The sequence below is a fragment of the Paramormyrops kingsleyae genome, chromosome 3 (assembly GCF_048594095.1).
Source record: "Paramormyrops kingsleyae isolate MSU_618 chromosome 3, PKINGS_0.4, whole genome shotgun sequence".
In the NCBI taxonomy this organism is placed as follows: domain Eukaryota; kingdom Metazoa; phylum Chordata; class Actinopteri; order Osteoglossiformes; family Mormyridae; genus Paramormyrops; species Paramormyrops kingsleyae.
Genome location: NC_132799.1, coordinates 32,484,329 through 32,500,816, shown reverse-complemented (window position 1 = coordinate 32,500,816; position 16,488 = coordinate 32,484,329). Strand labels below are relative to the sequence as shown.

General features: G+C 49.7%; 1 protein-coding gene across 9 annotated transcripts in view; it reads left to right on the top strand.

The window, feature by feature from the left end:
- The window catches only part of LOC111843412 (oxysterol-binding protein-related protein 8-like), a 48,792-nt gene that overhangs the window by 24,385 nt on the left and 7,919 nt on the right, over nucleotides 1-16,488 (top strand). For 6 of the 9 annotated variants that reach the window (XM_072710184.1, XM_072710181.1, XM_072710182.1 and 3 more), the window contains 9 exons: nucleotides 3,429-3,566; nucleotides 10,089-10,159; nucleotides 12,123-12,203; nucleotides 12,461-12,562; nucleotides 12,655-12,858; nucleotides 13,473-13,557; nucleotides 13,656-13,824; nucleotides 14,024-14,240; nucleotides 16,006-16,190. In XM_072710184.1, coding sequence (XP_072566285.1) covers nucleotides 3,429-3,566; nucleotides 10,089-10,159; nucleotides 12,123-12,203; nucleotides 12,461-12,562; nucleotides 12,655-12,858; nucleotides 13,473-13,557; nucleotides 13,656-13,824; nucleotides 14,024-14,240; nucleotides 16,006-16,190 — 1,252 coding nt within the window. Of the gene's footprint in view, nucleotides 1-3,428; nucleotides 3,567-6,217; nucleotides 6,471-10,088; nucleotides 10,160-12,122; nucleotides 12,204-12,460; nucleotides 12,563-12,654; nucleotides 12,859-13,472; nucleotides 13,558-13,655; nucleotides 13,825-14,023; nucleotides 14,241-16,005; nucleotides 16,191-16,488 lie in introns of those variants that run through there. The other 3 variants (XM_072710189.1, XM_072710185.1, XM_072710183.1) reach the window with 2 other exon arrangements.

Sequence of the window (16,488 nt, the reverse complement as noted above, 5' to 3'; positions counted from 1 at the left end):
TTTTGGCTTCTTGTTGTTGGGTGTTCCTTATAGATTTTTGGCTGCTGATCACGAAAATCACATCCAAATTTGCCCATCATGTACCGTTTCATCGAAATCTTCAGTTTTCTCATGTTTTTTTCCTATATTTGTGTCCAAAAATTTTGGTTTCTACAAGAGACCTATCAACAGTGTTTTGTACAGTCTGGGAATGTCCAGGCATGGAATCAGGCCGGGATGGTAACTGTTCTGTGGGAGTTTGCAGCCCAGGCCTGGGTAGGCCAGAGCCAGCTTGACACTGCCTCAGCAGGCTATAAGAGTACTCAGTGGGTTAATATAGACCTGATAGTGTGTATGTATTGTTTCAGAATGTAGCACTGCCTCAGTAGCAATGTAACAAGTAAGCTAGATGCTATAGACATTTCCAGGACGATTGGTGTCGTCGATACATCTTGTCAATGTCGTAACAGCCGCGATACATTCTGCTATATTTGTGGCGAATATACGCTTGCGCCTCAGAGATGCTCAATGACTGCTCTTGTGAAGAAAGCATATAATCTGTACTTTGGATGTAAAATCAGTGATCAAGACAAGGAATGGGAGCCTGACATCTGTTATGCGACATGTGCTGTCTGTCTGAGTGCCTGGCTCAGAGGCACTCGAAAGACAATGCTGTTTGCTGTCCAGAACAGAAAGACCATGTGACCGACTGTTACTTCTGTTTGACTAATGTGCCTGGTTTCTCTGCCAAAAACAAGAAGTCAATTGAATACCCTAATGTGCTTTCAGCAATGAGAACCGTGCCACATGACAACAGTCTTCCAATTCCGAAACCACCAGAGGAAGGGACCTTAGACGAACCAGATGAAGAAACTGCAATGCAGGGAACTGGCAGTGAGAATGATCTGGATTTTGAACGGTGCTCATCAGAGTGGTGATGGAGTGGTAGCTCTGAGGCTGGGGTTCTGTGCGAGCAATCAGAAGGTTACTGGTTCAAATCCCATGAATGCCCAAAGTGATTCTACTCTGTTGGGCCTTTGAGCAAAGCCCTTAACCTGCAATTGTTTCACCCTGGGTATGATGTTAATCTTCAAGGCCCTGCAAGGAGGTCCTACAACTTACAGGGAATAACTTGGGGGTTGGTGGCAGGATTGGCACTCCAGCCACTGGAAAAAACCTCCCACTGGTCCATTCGGACTGGTGTGGTGTTGAGGTATCACCTGCCACATGGCTGCACTCAGGTTCTCATCCCTGAGGTGGTTTATCGTGTGGTGGGTGTGACAATGCACTGTAATCCGTGCATGCTCCTTACCCCCCCTCCCTCATCAAGTGATCCACATCTCATAACACAGACAGAATTGAGTGATCTGGTCAGAGATTTGGGTCTGTCGAGAACAAAAGCTGAATTGCTGGGTTCGAGACTGCAGGAATGGTGTTTGCTGTCACCAGGTATGAAAATTTCTGCTGACTACTCTTGAACACTGCAGTGTGATGCACTGATATTGAATACAAACAAAAATCAAGAATAAAGCACTGCTAATTATGTTGAACTTAATAGCGTATGAGAATCATAAACGCGATTAAATACGTTATTGCTGGTAAAGAGTTAACTGTCTATTTCTCAGAGTTCCTACGTGATGCAGCAAAACCAAAACTATATTTGTGCAAACCCACCAGGTACCTGTCGCAATCAGCAAAAACTTTTCAGGAAGCAAAACTTAAAATATATATATATATTGTTCAGTGTCTGCATTGTGTGCTTGTCCTTCTGATGCTAATGTTGTCGCGATACCAAAATTTCAGATTTCGACCAAGAAAAGTATTTAAATTCAGTACCATTTTCGAAACGCAGCTGTATATAATGTAACTCAATAAAAAATGTATTTCAGTTGCAGTTTTGTTTTCTGTAAACAACCTTTTCTAACTCGTACTGAGGTCAAAGCCGTGTTTGTAGACAGAATACATAAAAATATTAAAACCTATTAAGTAAGCGTTCGAATAAAAAGAACAGGAGCGTGGTCTTTTGTGAATAGTAAATAAACCTTTAAAGTAATGAAAACAATGCAGTGCAACTCTTCAGAAAAAAACACCAAAACAGATCACTGTTACACTTAAATGTTAAGCATAAATGCAAACAACGCAACTTAAAATTTCTGTAAATGTCCAAGTTCTTTGCAAGGAGGTCTAGCATGTCAATGCTCTCAGCTGTTAGCCGTTGCCCTTTTTGGTCTGCAAATGAGCCCAGATGTACTAAATATACGCTCTGAAGCACAGCTAGAAGCAGCAATGCACAACTACTTCATTGCAAGTTGAGCAATGGTTTTTCTCATTGGTCTTCCACCATACCAGTAGATCCTCTTCCGCCATGAATTTAAGCACCTTCTTGTAAACTGTGAACTCATTTTTGAGGTCCCCAGCTTCATATGATGGTGATGGAATGTGCTGACTTGGGTTCCTGTTCTACCCCTGTATGTTTAACAGCCCTTCGGAACAGTTTTGCTTTTCGTTGTTAGTTGCTTGGCCTTTGAAGAAAGTGTGTTCTGGATTTGGGTTTGCATTTCGAGCAAATGAACACTCTTATTCAGCTTTGACTTGACTTACTTTCCGAAGACGACAACACTGTCTTTAAACCTTGGGCTAAGATGTAGATGCGTTAAGAACCAGCTGCAGCAGGTTGTCTTTGTATCTTTGTCTTACGTATTTTCGTTAAGCTGCCGTCTCAAGTTGCTTTCATTCTACTCAGCTGTCAAATATGAAAAAATCTTCCTGGTTAACAGTAGCACAGAAAAGAGGGAGGTGTGTTTTTCACAACAAAGGGCGTCACTGACAGAGTTTGCTGGACTCTAACGTTTTTCCAGCTCCACCCTTGCTGCACTCTATCGATTAAGCGCAGTGAGGAAAGTTCTGATGCTTCTGAGCTATTCATCCCTGTGTGTGTCAATCTGCTCTCTGGTCTTACATGAGCACTGGTAGCCTATGAGTCTCAGCCATCAAAACAAACCTGAAGGGCAGGCTGTAGAATCGATGGCATGAAAAATGAGTATTGAAACCATTTTATGTATGATAGAATTAATATTATCTAGTTCCCGTATTCCAAGACATCACCCATAAATACACTGCTCATGACCAGCAAGTCAGAAGCCTTCCACGGCCCCCCCAATCACCAGAACTAAACATTACTGAACCTCCATGAGAAATTCGGGTTAAGTTAAGCTCTCGTATTATTGCTTTCCTATGAGGATTGAAAGGATTCTGAAAGGAAAGGCTTGTCCTACTTCTTAGTAGATCCTTGACATTAATGTATTGTTCAGTATTTCCATTGTTTTGCACACCTCGATTTGGGCAGAAGCATCACTAAACAGGTGACTATAAGTGTTGACCTTCAGATGTAGGATGTGTATGTTTTGATCCTGGAAGTCCTCATGCCGCTCTCTCCTCTGTTCCCCCAGCTGCCTTAATGCCCAGTGACGATGCCCAGCTCCTGACCCCGGGAAGGATGAGTCAGAGGGGGAAGGAGAGCCTGCAGGTGCCTGGCAGAGACCACCCGAGCAGCCCCTGCGCCAGCCCCGGGGGCAATTCCGGCCATGGTAAAGCATACCGTCGCAGGTCTGCAGTGATGGAGCCATTCAGCCCATTACCCCTGTTTTAATGAAAGCAGTTGCATTAAGTGTGTGATGGCAGAGTATGTATTGGATAGCAGCGTCTGCTAAAATAAATAGAATGAAAAATATCAAATAAATACATTCAGTGCCACTAGAGGGAGCAGTAAGACAACTGGAATTTTAGGCACAGCCGTTAAATGGCAAAATATAACAGACTGACTAAACTTGCTTAAGACATGAGCTTTTAAAATAACCTTTGACTTAACGAAAACCAGAATATCGGGAGACGGTCCCGAGCTGGACCGAGTAGAGGCGGCGTTGGTGATACTGCAAGACCATCTGGTACAAACAACGTTCGGTCAGGCAGGATTTCAGGAAGCGCCGTCCTAAGCGACCGGACCCTTGGCAGGATTCTCCCGGGACGCCTTCCAGGGCAGATCGTTGGCACGGTGGCCAAATGGCGGCCAGATCCACACTGACGGACGGCGGGTCCCGGAGACGTTTCTTAGCGAGTCATAGAGTTATTTTGGGTGCAGCGGGATTTTTCCTCTCATGTTTTTCAAATTAAAACTCCTTCAAAAGTCGTTCCAGCCCAGAGAACATCTCCTGCTGTTTCAAAGTGATCTGGCTGTCACTTTAACACAGTGCTAGCATGAAGAACGCAAGAAACCTTGAGGAAAACCTTCAGCCATTCAGCTCCTCACAGATGTTTGCAGTCCTCTTCTCCCTGGTTTTTTTTATTGGTTTTTGTTGTAGTCCAGGCAGTGATTGAGAGTATGCAGGAGCTTCCTCCCCAACACGTCTCTTCCATGTCACGTGGTCACTGTCTGACAGGAAGTGGTGACCAAGGAACTCATCTGCCTTGAGTCCACTGCACAGAGCAACAGAATGGAAAACTTTCCCTAACCCCCATACATCCTTCCTGCGAATGGTCACCTTTTAGTAAAGGCGGCCTAGAGCACAAAGCTGGATGGGATGCCAGTCTATCACTGGTAAATTACCTTCATGATTTCTAATGTATGCAAGACTTATGAGAACTTAGAATATGTGTAAACGGTCAGCCTCAGCCGATCCGCACTGTGTGTACTTTCCCACGAAGGACAGATCTAAGGTTGTGTAAACGTATCGCCATCTGTACCTGTAGGTTAAACACAACACAGTTTCCCCCTGAATATATAAGGTGTGTTGTCCTCTCGCCAGTGACACCCAGGTTCTTCTCAGGTGTGGGTGGAGCAAGGGGTGGTCACACGGGGTCAGTCATGCGGTACCAGACCTGAGCAGGTGGATCCATGTACAGCCGGGTAATAGCAGAGAATGTGCCTCAGTGAATGTGTCCCCCCCCCCGGGACACACACGTGACATAGAAACGCCGGGAATTGCAGTCCTAAAGGAGCTGACCCAGTAGAGTGCAGTCTCACAGCCCCAGGGTGCTCCGTGCCTCTGTGCAGACTCCTCCTCCTCTCACATTTCTAGGCTGCCGCACCGATTGGCTGAATTTGTTTTACCCGTTTTCTTTTAATTGGCTTGCTGATGGTTTTATGCAAAGCAGCTAATTTTTTATAGAGATGAGTATTGTACTGAAGGAAATCTTCCTCAGAGGTATGAGGGGCCAGATTCTACCATCCATCCGTTCATTCTTGTCTCCATCTTCCAGTCTCTTACCCAGTACAGAGTATCAGGGAATTTGAGCCTGTAGCAGGCAGCTCAGGGCACAAAGAGTTCACCCTGGAAGGGATGCCAGTCCATCGCAAGCAGCTTTTACACCTTCCAGTTCTTGCCTGACTTCTTTAGCCACTGTGCCCCCTGCTGGTCATGAATTGCCCATGTCTTCCCTACAGTTCTTAGTGCCCCTGAAACACAGTTCTTAATAAACTGTGCTTGTTGTGGAGGCAGAGTTGGTGGCTTCCATTAATCAGACTGTTCTGTGTTTACTTCTGCTGATACTGTACTGTTTGCAGCCACCCAGCGTTTCCTTCTGTTTACATTTTATATCTTGTATTTACCTCGCCTGGGTTTCATAGCGAGCCTGGTGCTGGATTTCCCCTGACACTTGCAGACAGTTTGTCGACACTGAGCCTCATGTGGCACAGTTAAGGCAGATCCATAATTACACCCGACCTGAGTCGGTTCCGATTCCTGGGGCCTACCCCGTGGGCTTCCATTTCTGAAGTTGCTTGGTGACAGAATTACATCAGCCTTTTTTTTTTTTTTATGGAGGAACCACATGCAGTCCTCCCAGACTCGGGTGTCAGGAGGGCTGTCATGGAGGCAGAGAGTACGCCACCTGCTGTCGGTTGCTGTACATTGTGGCAGTTTGCCGTATTACTCCCAGGTAGCCGGGCCTCTGGAAGCCGCTGTATCATAAGAAGCAATCCGTGTCCTCTGGTGCTGCTCTGAGAGCTGCATCACCCCCACCATGTGTGTGTGTGTGTGTGTGTGTGGGACCCACCCCCTCTTCAGTGGGAGGAGCTGAATGCGCAGAGACTCACCCAGAGATGGCGCCGCGATCCAGAGGGCTGGCTGGCTGAGGCGGATGTGATGTTGGTTCCCGCTGATTGGCTCGAGGAGGGCCCTCTCCCGCCATGGGGGGGGGGGGGGGAGATGGGGAGGGGGGAGAGGGACGCAGCAAAGGAGGCTCGACGCATTTTTCTGGGAGAGTATCTCCACGCTGTTGCCAGACAAGCCTCCAGGACTGATTCGCCTGAGTAGATCCTTCTCGGCCCCCCTCCCCCGCCACATCCATGACGAAAGAGGAGGGACTCCGGGGCCGCCGCCGCTTCTCCATGTGCACCGGGGTGGCCGTGGCTTTCCCGCCCCGCCGGGATGGCCGCAAGCTCATCCGGAATGCCTCCTTTGGGGGCTACCATGAGCTGCCACCTGTCCTGCAAGGTGCGTGCTGCCGCTGCCGAGGGCTGGCATCTTCAGTGTGGGCATCGGGGCTGCAGGGGGCATAACACTCAAGGAGCTGGTCTTTAAGTCTGTGCTGGTGCTGGTCTGGTAGCCGTGTCGTCCGGTGGCTCAGCGTGAGCCTCACTGCTGTCCTCCACCTAGGCTCAGTGCTGTTTCCGACCTCTCTAACCTGGGTTGTTTTTGGAAAATAAATATAGATATGGCATGTGGGTGGCTGGGTGTCAAGTCACAGTATGAAAGGTATAAAAATATCGTGTGAGTAGTCGCCAGGATTGAGACGATTTGTGGTCTTCCTGTTAAAGCTGCTATCTTACTTTTACGACTGTTATCTCTGCTGTGTGCGAGAATCGTGGCTCGTTCTGGCCTTCTGTGGAGGAATGCTTTTGGTTGACACTGTGAAATAAACTAAGTCCGTCCCCGGACCATGTTCTCCTCCATCGCCGGTGGCCGTCCATCTCCGATCTGCATCCTCCGTCCGCATTGGCTTCCGTCACCAACAGGTCTCCGTCCCCCATCTGCATCGGCCTTCATCCCTGCTGGGCACCAGTCACCAGTGGGCGTCCATCCCTGATCCCCATCAGCCATTGACACCGGTGGGGGTCCGTCCCTGATCCACGTCTCCGATCTGAATCCATCCATCCCCAATTTGCATCTGTTGCCTATTCGTATTGACCTTTGTCGACGGTGGCCTTTGTCCATCCCTGATTCACGTCTCTGATCCGCATCCGCCTGTCGCCGCGCGTCCGTCCCCTATCCATCAGTGGATTCTTCCCTTTTTCTTGAGGACCAGTCTCCTCCTGTAACCCTTCATGCTATCATGGTGTAGCTGAACATTAGCTCTCCCTGGGACACTCTCACACACCCGCTGTGCTGTGAAGGCAGCCTTCTGCCTTAGGTCCGTCCGAGCTTGTTAAGAATCCCGATAACATCCTCACAGGCTTCTCTGCTTTGATCCCTTCGCTTTTAGTGTCACTCGGCGACGCTGGAGGAGGAAATGAAATGTTCGTCTGCTCCTCCTGCTCAATGCTCAGATACAGTGCATTTGTTTCTGTGGTACATTCTGCATGTCATCTGTTTGAACAGGGGCTGAATGACATCAGACAGGGATTCGGCTGGTAATGATGATTCAGTAACCAGCCGCTGATGTGTTAATTACATTTAAAAGTTTTCTCCATAGTTTTGGTCAGTGCTGTAGGAGAGAATTTGATACTCATGGGGGGCATAACTGAATAATTTAAATACAGAAGCCGATTTGTTTGGGGGGGGTAAATGAATCCAAATTAAATATTGGGGGGTGCACGGGGTCCTTCGTTCCTACACCTTTGGTTAAGTTAAATAAGCAAGTCCTCCCTGTAAACATTCTCTGCTGTGAGGGCTGAACCATGCTTGTGTTTTGGTAAAGACTGGGATGTCATAACCAGTCCACTAGGACAGTGTTTCTCAATCCAGTTCGCAGGCACCCCCAGACATTTTCACTCCCTCCCAGCTCCCTGTCAGACAGTCCACATTTTCGCTCCCTCCCAGCTCCCTGTCAGACAGTCCACATTTTTCGCTCCCTCCCAGCTCCCTGTCAGACAGTCCACATTTTCGCTCCCTCCCAGCTCCCTGTCAGACAGTCCACATTTTCGCTCCCTCCCAGCTCTCTGCCACACAGTCCACATTTTCGCTCCCTCCCAGCTCTCTGCCACACAGTCCACATTTTTGCAAAAGCAGGGACTGTCTGGGGGTCCCTGAAGTCCCGTTTGACAAACTCTGCATTAGGAGTCTTCAAACGTTTCCCTTTTTTTTTTGGTTTCCCGCCATCCCGGAGTTTGGCAGCTGCCGGTTCTGCCGGCGCCACCCCGGTTACCTCGCCCGGGGTTTGGGGTGGCGCTTACACGGGAGACGCATTAGCACCACGTTAACGATCTGGGAAAAAATCCACCCGCAGGCTATTTTTGTCACAGTGCATCAGTAATATTTAAAGGTTGTTCATTAAGCTGCTGTGGTTATTTCTGAGGCGGATCGATTCTGGATGATCAGAGCCTGTTAACCCAAAAAAAAAAACAGGATGTCTGTTTGGGTCGCATCCGTATCGACTCGCTGGCTTTGCTGCAGCACGGCGTTTCGCCGACCTCGGCACCTCATGCAGTTTTTATGGTTTCCTCGTGAGCGGCCTCTCGGATCCCTCTGGGGACGCAGGCCGTCGTCAAGGAAGCTGCCCGCAGGCAAAGCCTCACCACCGTGCCGCAGGTCGCACCCCCGTGACTGGCACCGAATGCCGTGTTGAGTACATACTATACTGCCTACTTAGTATCTGGGGATGTTTTACGGTTGACCCATTTAAACAGGTTTATAGTACCTAGATACCCTTAATATGTCACTCCTGGAGGTTTGGGGAGGTGTGTGATTTATGGGGACTCGGGGGGTACAGCACAGTGTCTGGAATTGCAGTGCTTTGTGGGGGCCAGACTATAGCCGCATGCCAGCCGGGGAAAACCAGTGCTGGCCACTGCTTCAGACAGGCCCCACGCTGAAGGCCGTATACCGGGAATGTCTCCCCACCAGCGGGGCTTGGAGGGCGGTATGCGGGGGCAGGTGGGGAGCTGAGAGGCCAGGACAGCATGGAGGGATGATCGAGGGAGAAGCTCCGGCCTCGGATCAGTCGCTGCACAGCACCCGCTCACCACAGCGTCCGGACGAAACGCATATCTGCTGCCTGATGTAATTTATTAACAGGTCTTACTGCTGTCAGACGGGCTTCCTCTTATTACTGCACAAGGCTTATGTGCATTTCTGTTTATAGCTCACTTTGCACACTTAATGGCAGCAGCATTTGATGAAACGATCTGTTTGGTGAAGAACACCCCCCCCCCCCCCCTCAAGTAACTGGGATGCAGGGGGCACCAGAGACACGTCACCACTGTGAAATCATCCCGTCCGTCATTTTCCCATTGTTGTGTGTTTGGAGTTTAATATAACAGTGTGGGTTATATTAAACTCCAGGGTTAGACCATCTTTAATGCCCCCCCCCCCCCCCCTTCAAACAAGCTCGCTTCTGGGCTGCAGTACAGCCAATTAATTAGCAGGGCGCATGCTAGGAGCTCTACACCCCGCCTCCTGTCAGCTGACCAGGGGAGTGGGTTACGGCGTACGTGCTGATTGGCTGCAGAGTCCATGGTCTGCCAGCTTCACCTGGTAACAGTGGTTACCGCGAGGGCCATTTCAGGCTGTCCTCGGCCCTCAAATGCACTGACCTTGTTGCCTGTCTGCTGATTCACTCAGGGTCATTTTGAATTGTCTGCTTTCCCCCGATAGTGGCTCTGATGTAAATATGCTTACCTGAGGAACTGGAACACTGAGCAGTGATGGGGCCACTGACCAGCAAACATGCAGACAAGTTTACTGCCAAATTCCAGCCCTTCCCTGATAAATGGGCTGCCAGCGATGTCCAGCCCCTCAGCGGAGGTGCTTCAGACTCTGCTCACCCTGACAGGGGTCAACATGCTGCCTAGCCGGAGGTCACCAATAGGGGCCCCCACATGCGCCAGACTTTACCTTCCTATCTCCCACAGCATGTGCGCCCCCCCTTACCTGTCTTGGTGTTTTTCTTTGCAGGATTTGATCGAGGGAAAGATGACGTCTCCCAGCTCAAAGAGGACCCCTCCAGTTCGATATCCAAGAGCAAGGTACGGTTTTACGTGAAGGACCCTCCTCTGTTCCCGAAACATCCGTTGCACTGAAAATTCCCTGTATGTGATGAGGAGGAGCTGAGAGACCACAGGGGCAGGAGGTTGAGTTTAGGCCAGAGTGCCTGGGGAGGGGTGCTGACAGGGGTGTCAGCTTAGCAACGCCGTCTGTGTGAGACACGGGAAGCCTGCAGAGTTCCTCTCCGGCCGAGACGCACGTGTTGACAGTGACCGCTCAGCACAGGGCTTCCCCGCCGAGCTGCGCGTTAAGGGGCAGACGCGGAACCTTCCAGAGCACAATCTCCCGGGGGCGGCTGCTGGGACACTGCGTGTGGCCGGGGGGGGGGGGAAGGGGGGGCTCGTTCAAGAGAAGTGTGAAGTCCTATGTGACATGGAAAGGGGGAGGGACGTGAATCGGGGGAAAATCACAGCCGTTACAGGGGACACTGGGTGAGGAGGGAATAAGCTTCAGCTCACTAAGGGTTCCGGGAGACTTTGGAGCTGAGTGAAAATGCTCAGCGATTAATACTCTACACAGGACATGACTGACGGCCTGGTCCCCTAACAGGTCATTGTAGCATTTGTGTCATCATGAATGTACTCGTTTGTAACACGGAGTGTAGCACTATACAGAATTCACGGTTTGGCTTCAGACCTCTCTTTTGGGTTTCACCGCAGGGAAAACAGAATTTGTTTTGAAATTATGTACTAAAAAGGCAATGCGTCTCGACATGTCTAACAGAAACTCAAGAGCTGCTTAGTTCCACATTATAAAAACAATTATGTAAAAAAAAAAATTATATATGTGTGTGTGTGGTTATATATTTAAAGGCCGCCTTTCCCTTTAAATCGTTTATTATGGCCAGATCCTGGCTCATGTGTGATTCCCAAACACCTACTGGGGTTCTGCCCACGTCACTGCAGGGATCTAGTGAGGAAGATGGCAGGGTGCATGGGCCCTGTGTCACTGTGCCCTGTGTCACTGATCAAAGTGAGTGTATGAGCACTTGTCACCAGCGCAGCCGGCTCTTCAGTGACCAGGCCTGCACGTCCATCCATCCCTGTCATTAAGCCACCCGCTCGCCAGTGGGTACTGCAGGGTCACCGGCAACACGCCGCGGGGCGGCACAGCCGCCTCGAACCCTCAACCTGTGTCATCTTATACCTCTGCAGAGAATCACTGCAGCACCATTAACTCTCGTTCCTCAAAATGATCATTAACTACCCTATTTTTCAGCTTCTCCCATATGTTCATTCACTGAAGTTCCTCAAAACTTTTCCTTGTGTTTGTAGCCATCCTCACTCTGTGATAACACAAGTTAGCCATCTAAGTCCCCCCCCCCCCCTAGCTGCCTGCCATTTTTTTCATGAGCAAGAACTCTGTAAAAGGGTTTCATGCATCCATTTCTACTGACTTTGGCCCATTGGTGAGTCAGACCAGGCTTTTAGGCCAGAGGTCATTTCTGTGTTTCACCATGTGCGCCCCCAGGTGGCAGGGTAGATAAGGTTCCACAGCGATGCATGTGTGCATCAGACACACACGGATGTAACGTACCACAAATAAAGCAGGTCTGCAAGCACTTTTAAGTAGAGAGAACACATCCGTGATTAAATTAATTATGTACTTTTCCTTTGAGACATTTTCCAATTTATCGACATGAATTACTGGTGGATCCGAAGGGTCTGTGATTTACTGGCAGTCTCACACGGAAATGCATGCTGCTCTGGGACCTGAGATTAATCAGGGAATCGAGGCGATGGCCCATTAAATTTGCTGGGGTTAAGGCATCACATGGTCTGGGCTAGGTTGCCTGTGTATCACGTGCTAGACTTGGAACAGATGCAGGATGGGAATGTGATGTCACTTTGGTATGGGTCGGGATTGGTGCATGCACCCTCTTCAACCCTCCCCCCCCCCCCAGATGTTTTAACAAATGTTGCCCCCCCCCCCCCCCCCCCCCAGTCAGAGACGAAGCTCTACAATGGGTCTGACAGAGACACTGCATCCTCCGGGAACAAGCTCACGAAGAAGGAGTCCCTCAGGGTATGTGTACTCGGATGGGCGCTATCCGGGAGTCAGGCACCGTTACCAGTGAGGGAACCTGGATGTCTAGAACTTGCCAATCATCATGTGAAATTAGCTTCTAAGAAGCTCAAGAATCACTCTGAGTTTTAGCTTACATTATATGTTACTTGTGGATGTGGGTAAATCAGACACACTCTCTACTCCAGCCTCACTTACTGCTGTGTACCTGACCAAGCTTTGGGTGAGGTCCTCATTGTCCATCCATGGTCCTGCAGGTCCAGAAGAAGAACTACAGGGAGGAGAAGAAGCGTGCTACCAAGGAGCTGCTGAGCACCATCACGGATCCGTCCGTCATCGTCATGGCCGACTGGCTCAAGGTCAGGGGGCGTTAGTATTGGCAGGCATGGGTACAGGAGATGGAACGAGTTGGGTCACGATTTGACAGCGCTGGGTCCATCTCTCCAAACAGATCCGGGGAACGCTGAAGAGCTGGACCAAGTTGTGGTGTGTGCTGAAGCCAGGCGTGCTGCTCATCTACAAGACGGCCAATAAGGGCCAGTGGGTGGGCACCGTGCTGCTGGGCGCCTGCGAGCTCATCGAGAGGCCCTCCAAGAAGGACGGCTTCTGCTTCAAGCTGTTCCACCCGCTGGAGCAGTCCATCTGGGCCGTCAAGGTGCGACCTTTGACCTTTATCCCTCTACCCACACAAGTCTACAAACTGATAAGAATTTTGAATCATGAAACAATCATGTTGCATTTTCCCTTTGTTTTTACAAAGTATTTAGGGGAGTCTAGCGCAGACATATTGATCACAAATGACCCATAATTCCTTGTACTCTCAGCTACTCTTTGACTTTTTTGTATCATATGAGGATTACAAGAATCCCTAGAGGAGTATGAATGTGTGAAGCAATCAGGTTGATGGAGGATCGCTTGTTCGCCGTCGAATAAAAAAGCGTCCCGCATTGGAGCCTTCCGAAATTCCGAAATAGCACACGCTTTAAGCACGGCCTAAATTCCCGAATGGGAGCTTCAGCCGCCAATCAGGAGCTCAGTGCCCGCGCTTGGTGGAGCAGATGCGGCTCTACTCCCGTAATCCCATAAATCCCCCCTTTGTCGGGAGGGATTGTGTCTATATCTTCTAAAACCTGGCATCCCTTTCATGGCACATCAGCCGAGTGCGTCGCTGTGCTGGCGGCGCTCACACCCATACAGAAGCACACACACACACGTACGCTGCTGCTTCCTCGCTCAACACCTCCGCACTGGCCCCCGATTCTCTTCCAGGGTCCCAAAGGGGAGGCGGTGGGCTCCATCACTCAACCCCTCCCCAGCAGCCACCTTATCTTCCGCGCTGCTTCTGAGTCCGACGGTAAGAGGCAAAGCCGCCAGACGGGGCGGTGTGGGCGTCCCGCGTCCGGGTCGGTGCCGGACAGGCAGCATGGTGACGACGTGCTTCTCCGTGTCCAGGCCGCTGCTGGATGGACGCCCTAGAGCTGGCGCTGAAGTGCTCCGGCCTGCTGAAGCGCACCATGATCCGGGAGGGCAAGGAGGAGCCGGGATCCGGGGCCGAGCACTCCCATGTCCGCCTGTACGACCTGCTGCGCTCCAACAACCTGCAGGGCCACGAGGGCTTCCAGTGAGCCCTCGCCCTCCTTCACCTTTGACCCTTTCACCTTTGACCTTTTCATCTTTCGTCCTTTCACCTGAGCAACACATAAGCAGTCATCCAACATTATCGTTTGGGTTCTTCGTTCTTCCGAGTGAAGGAGCCTTGATGCGGTGTGTCCCCCCCCCCCCCCACACCTCCCCACCCTACTCCCCCAACCTGCCCACAGCTTCAACGACAGTGAGCACTTCAAAGACCCGGACCTGTACTCTGACAAATCGGACCGAGAGAATGAGCAGGAGTCGGAGAACGAGGGGCTGGAGAAGAGTGAGGAGAGCGACAGCGACACGTCGGAGCGGCAGGATGACTCCTACATGGAGCCGGAGCCCATGGAGGCACTGCAGGAGACCCCCTACACGGAGCAATCCCACGAGGAGCTGGGGGAGGTCAGCCGGGCTCCGCATGGCTTTGAGGGAGGGGGTACAGACAAGAGGCGTCCTCAGAATCATTGTGACTCCTACAGACTCTTAATTTACTTTGTCTGTTAATGGTTGATTTACTGTGGAAAGTCCCTCCATTACATTCAACTTAACCGGCTGTCGAGTGACCAATCAGAGGTGTGTAATGGTGCGTGGCCAGTCGCAGTCAAATTCAAAGACCGTTAAACTCCTGCTCTTGAAAAATTATGCTAGGAATTACTGAGATGAGAGCATGAAGTGAAGGGTGGGACAGCTGAGCCTGGTGAGGGGGGGGGGGTCCCCATAGGACCCCAGTCTGTATGCTCCACAGTCGTCTGACACGCTGTTCTTTGTGTGTTACGCTTTTGTGATAACGGTCTGTAAGCAGGAAAAACCCTGGCCACCTTTTTTCAACGGTCGTTTTTTTTATCAGAGAACCGAATCCAGTGAACTGAATCATCAGCCACTGTTACTTGCTGTTTCGATTACTGTCAATGAGCTCTCATTTTCATGGCTGAAAGATGTTTGAATTCACTCATTAGATCCTTTAAAATTGTAATTAGAGTTACAAGCAGAATATTCATCCGTCTTCCAACTGCGTAGCCTGGTCACCTGAAGCCTCTCCTGGACACGCAGGGCACTGGGCTGGGGTGCATGCTTGTACTTGGCCAGGATGGTGGTCCCCTTGAGTGTCCGGAATGAATATGCGTACTCCACGCACAGAGAGCAGAGGCAGGATTCGAACCTCCAACCCTGTGTTGCCCACAGAGTCATTTTTGTGCCCCATGCACAGGATACATTATTATGAAAAATGAGGAATGAAGTGTGACTAATGGTAAAAGGTAGCTTAATAAACGGGGATTTGTGCAAAAATGACCAAAATAATAATGTTAATTCCCATAATGGTATGGGGATAGCCCATATTGCATTTGACATTTCTCAAAGGTCTGCAAGTCCCTCGTTGTAGAGCCCCGTTTTATTATACAGAAATGAAGAGTGCTTTGCAAGCTTAATGCAGTTAATTTGCCATGGATGGATCCAGACTTCAATTCCTTATTCTAGCTGCATAGACCCCATTCAACAGCCATGTTGATTTGATGGGATTTTAATTAAAGGAACCTGTTTAGAGTGAGCCAGAAACGATGCAGGGTTCAGCGGTCTTGGAGAGGTGACATGATGAAAAGGTTGAGCTGCACTGTTGGTGGTTGGGCTGGTGGACGGGTTCATGTGAGTCACTTTAATTGGGCCGCTGAGTGTGTTTAAGATGCTTAATTGGCCATGTGCACAATCGCATAGGTGCTCATTCAGGCATCTCCAGTACAAGGAACAACAGCATACAATTAATGCAGTTAGACATACAGTATACTAGATAAGTATCTCTGGTGTTAATTATTTCAGTCAGTGCAGATATGAGTTTCACCCTCAGGCTGAGCTACCCTGGGAATATTATGACTGGCGCTGTTGCGGCCATTATGAGCAGGTAGAGGCTGAATGTGTGAAAATGTGATGCCCGGATTAAAGACGAGAATTCATTCCCCCGATGTGTGGTAAGGATGATAAGCTGCAAATAGATTTTTTTGCAGTTTCACTTTAGTGTAAATTGGCTGCCAACCAGAAAAGGTTAAATTAGTTTGCGACTGGTTTATGTAATGCACATTTGCATATTGAGCACAACATGCTAGATAACAGACCACGTGGGTCGTGTTTTAAACTCTGAATCCCCATGTGCCTTTGCGTCTGTGTGCTGTTTCAGGCAGGCGAAGCTTCGCAGACGGAGACGGTATCAGAGGAAAACAAATCCCTGATATGGACCCTGCTGAAGCAGGTCAGGCCTGGCATGGACCTGTCCAAGGTGGTGCTGCCCACATTCATCCTGGAGCCGCGCTCCTTCCTGGACAAGCTGTCTGACTACTATTACCATGCAGACTTCCTGTCCGAGTGAGTTCCACACAAGTCTCGCATCCTGTGACCTTCATAATCTAATACCGATTGTTTCAAAGTTGATGATGGTACCCAGTGTGGTTAGACATCTTCTGTGCCGAGTTGTATATCACATACTGCCGCTCAGAGTTATTCCCCTTTAAAAGATACCAAAGTAGGAAGCAATCAGAGGTGCACAGTTCAGGTCTAGAAAGTAAAAATCCACAGCAAGATCTTGTTTCAGCCAACTAGTTCAGTATAAGCAGTCACAGTCACAGAGGACTTTACTGGTTGGTTGACACACAATCTTGGTCTA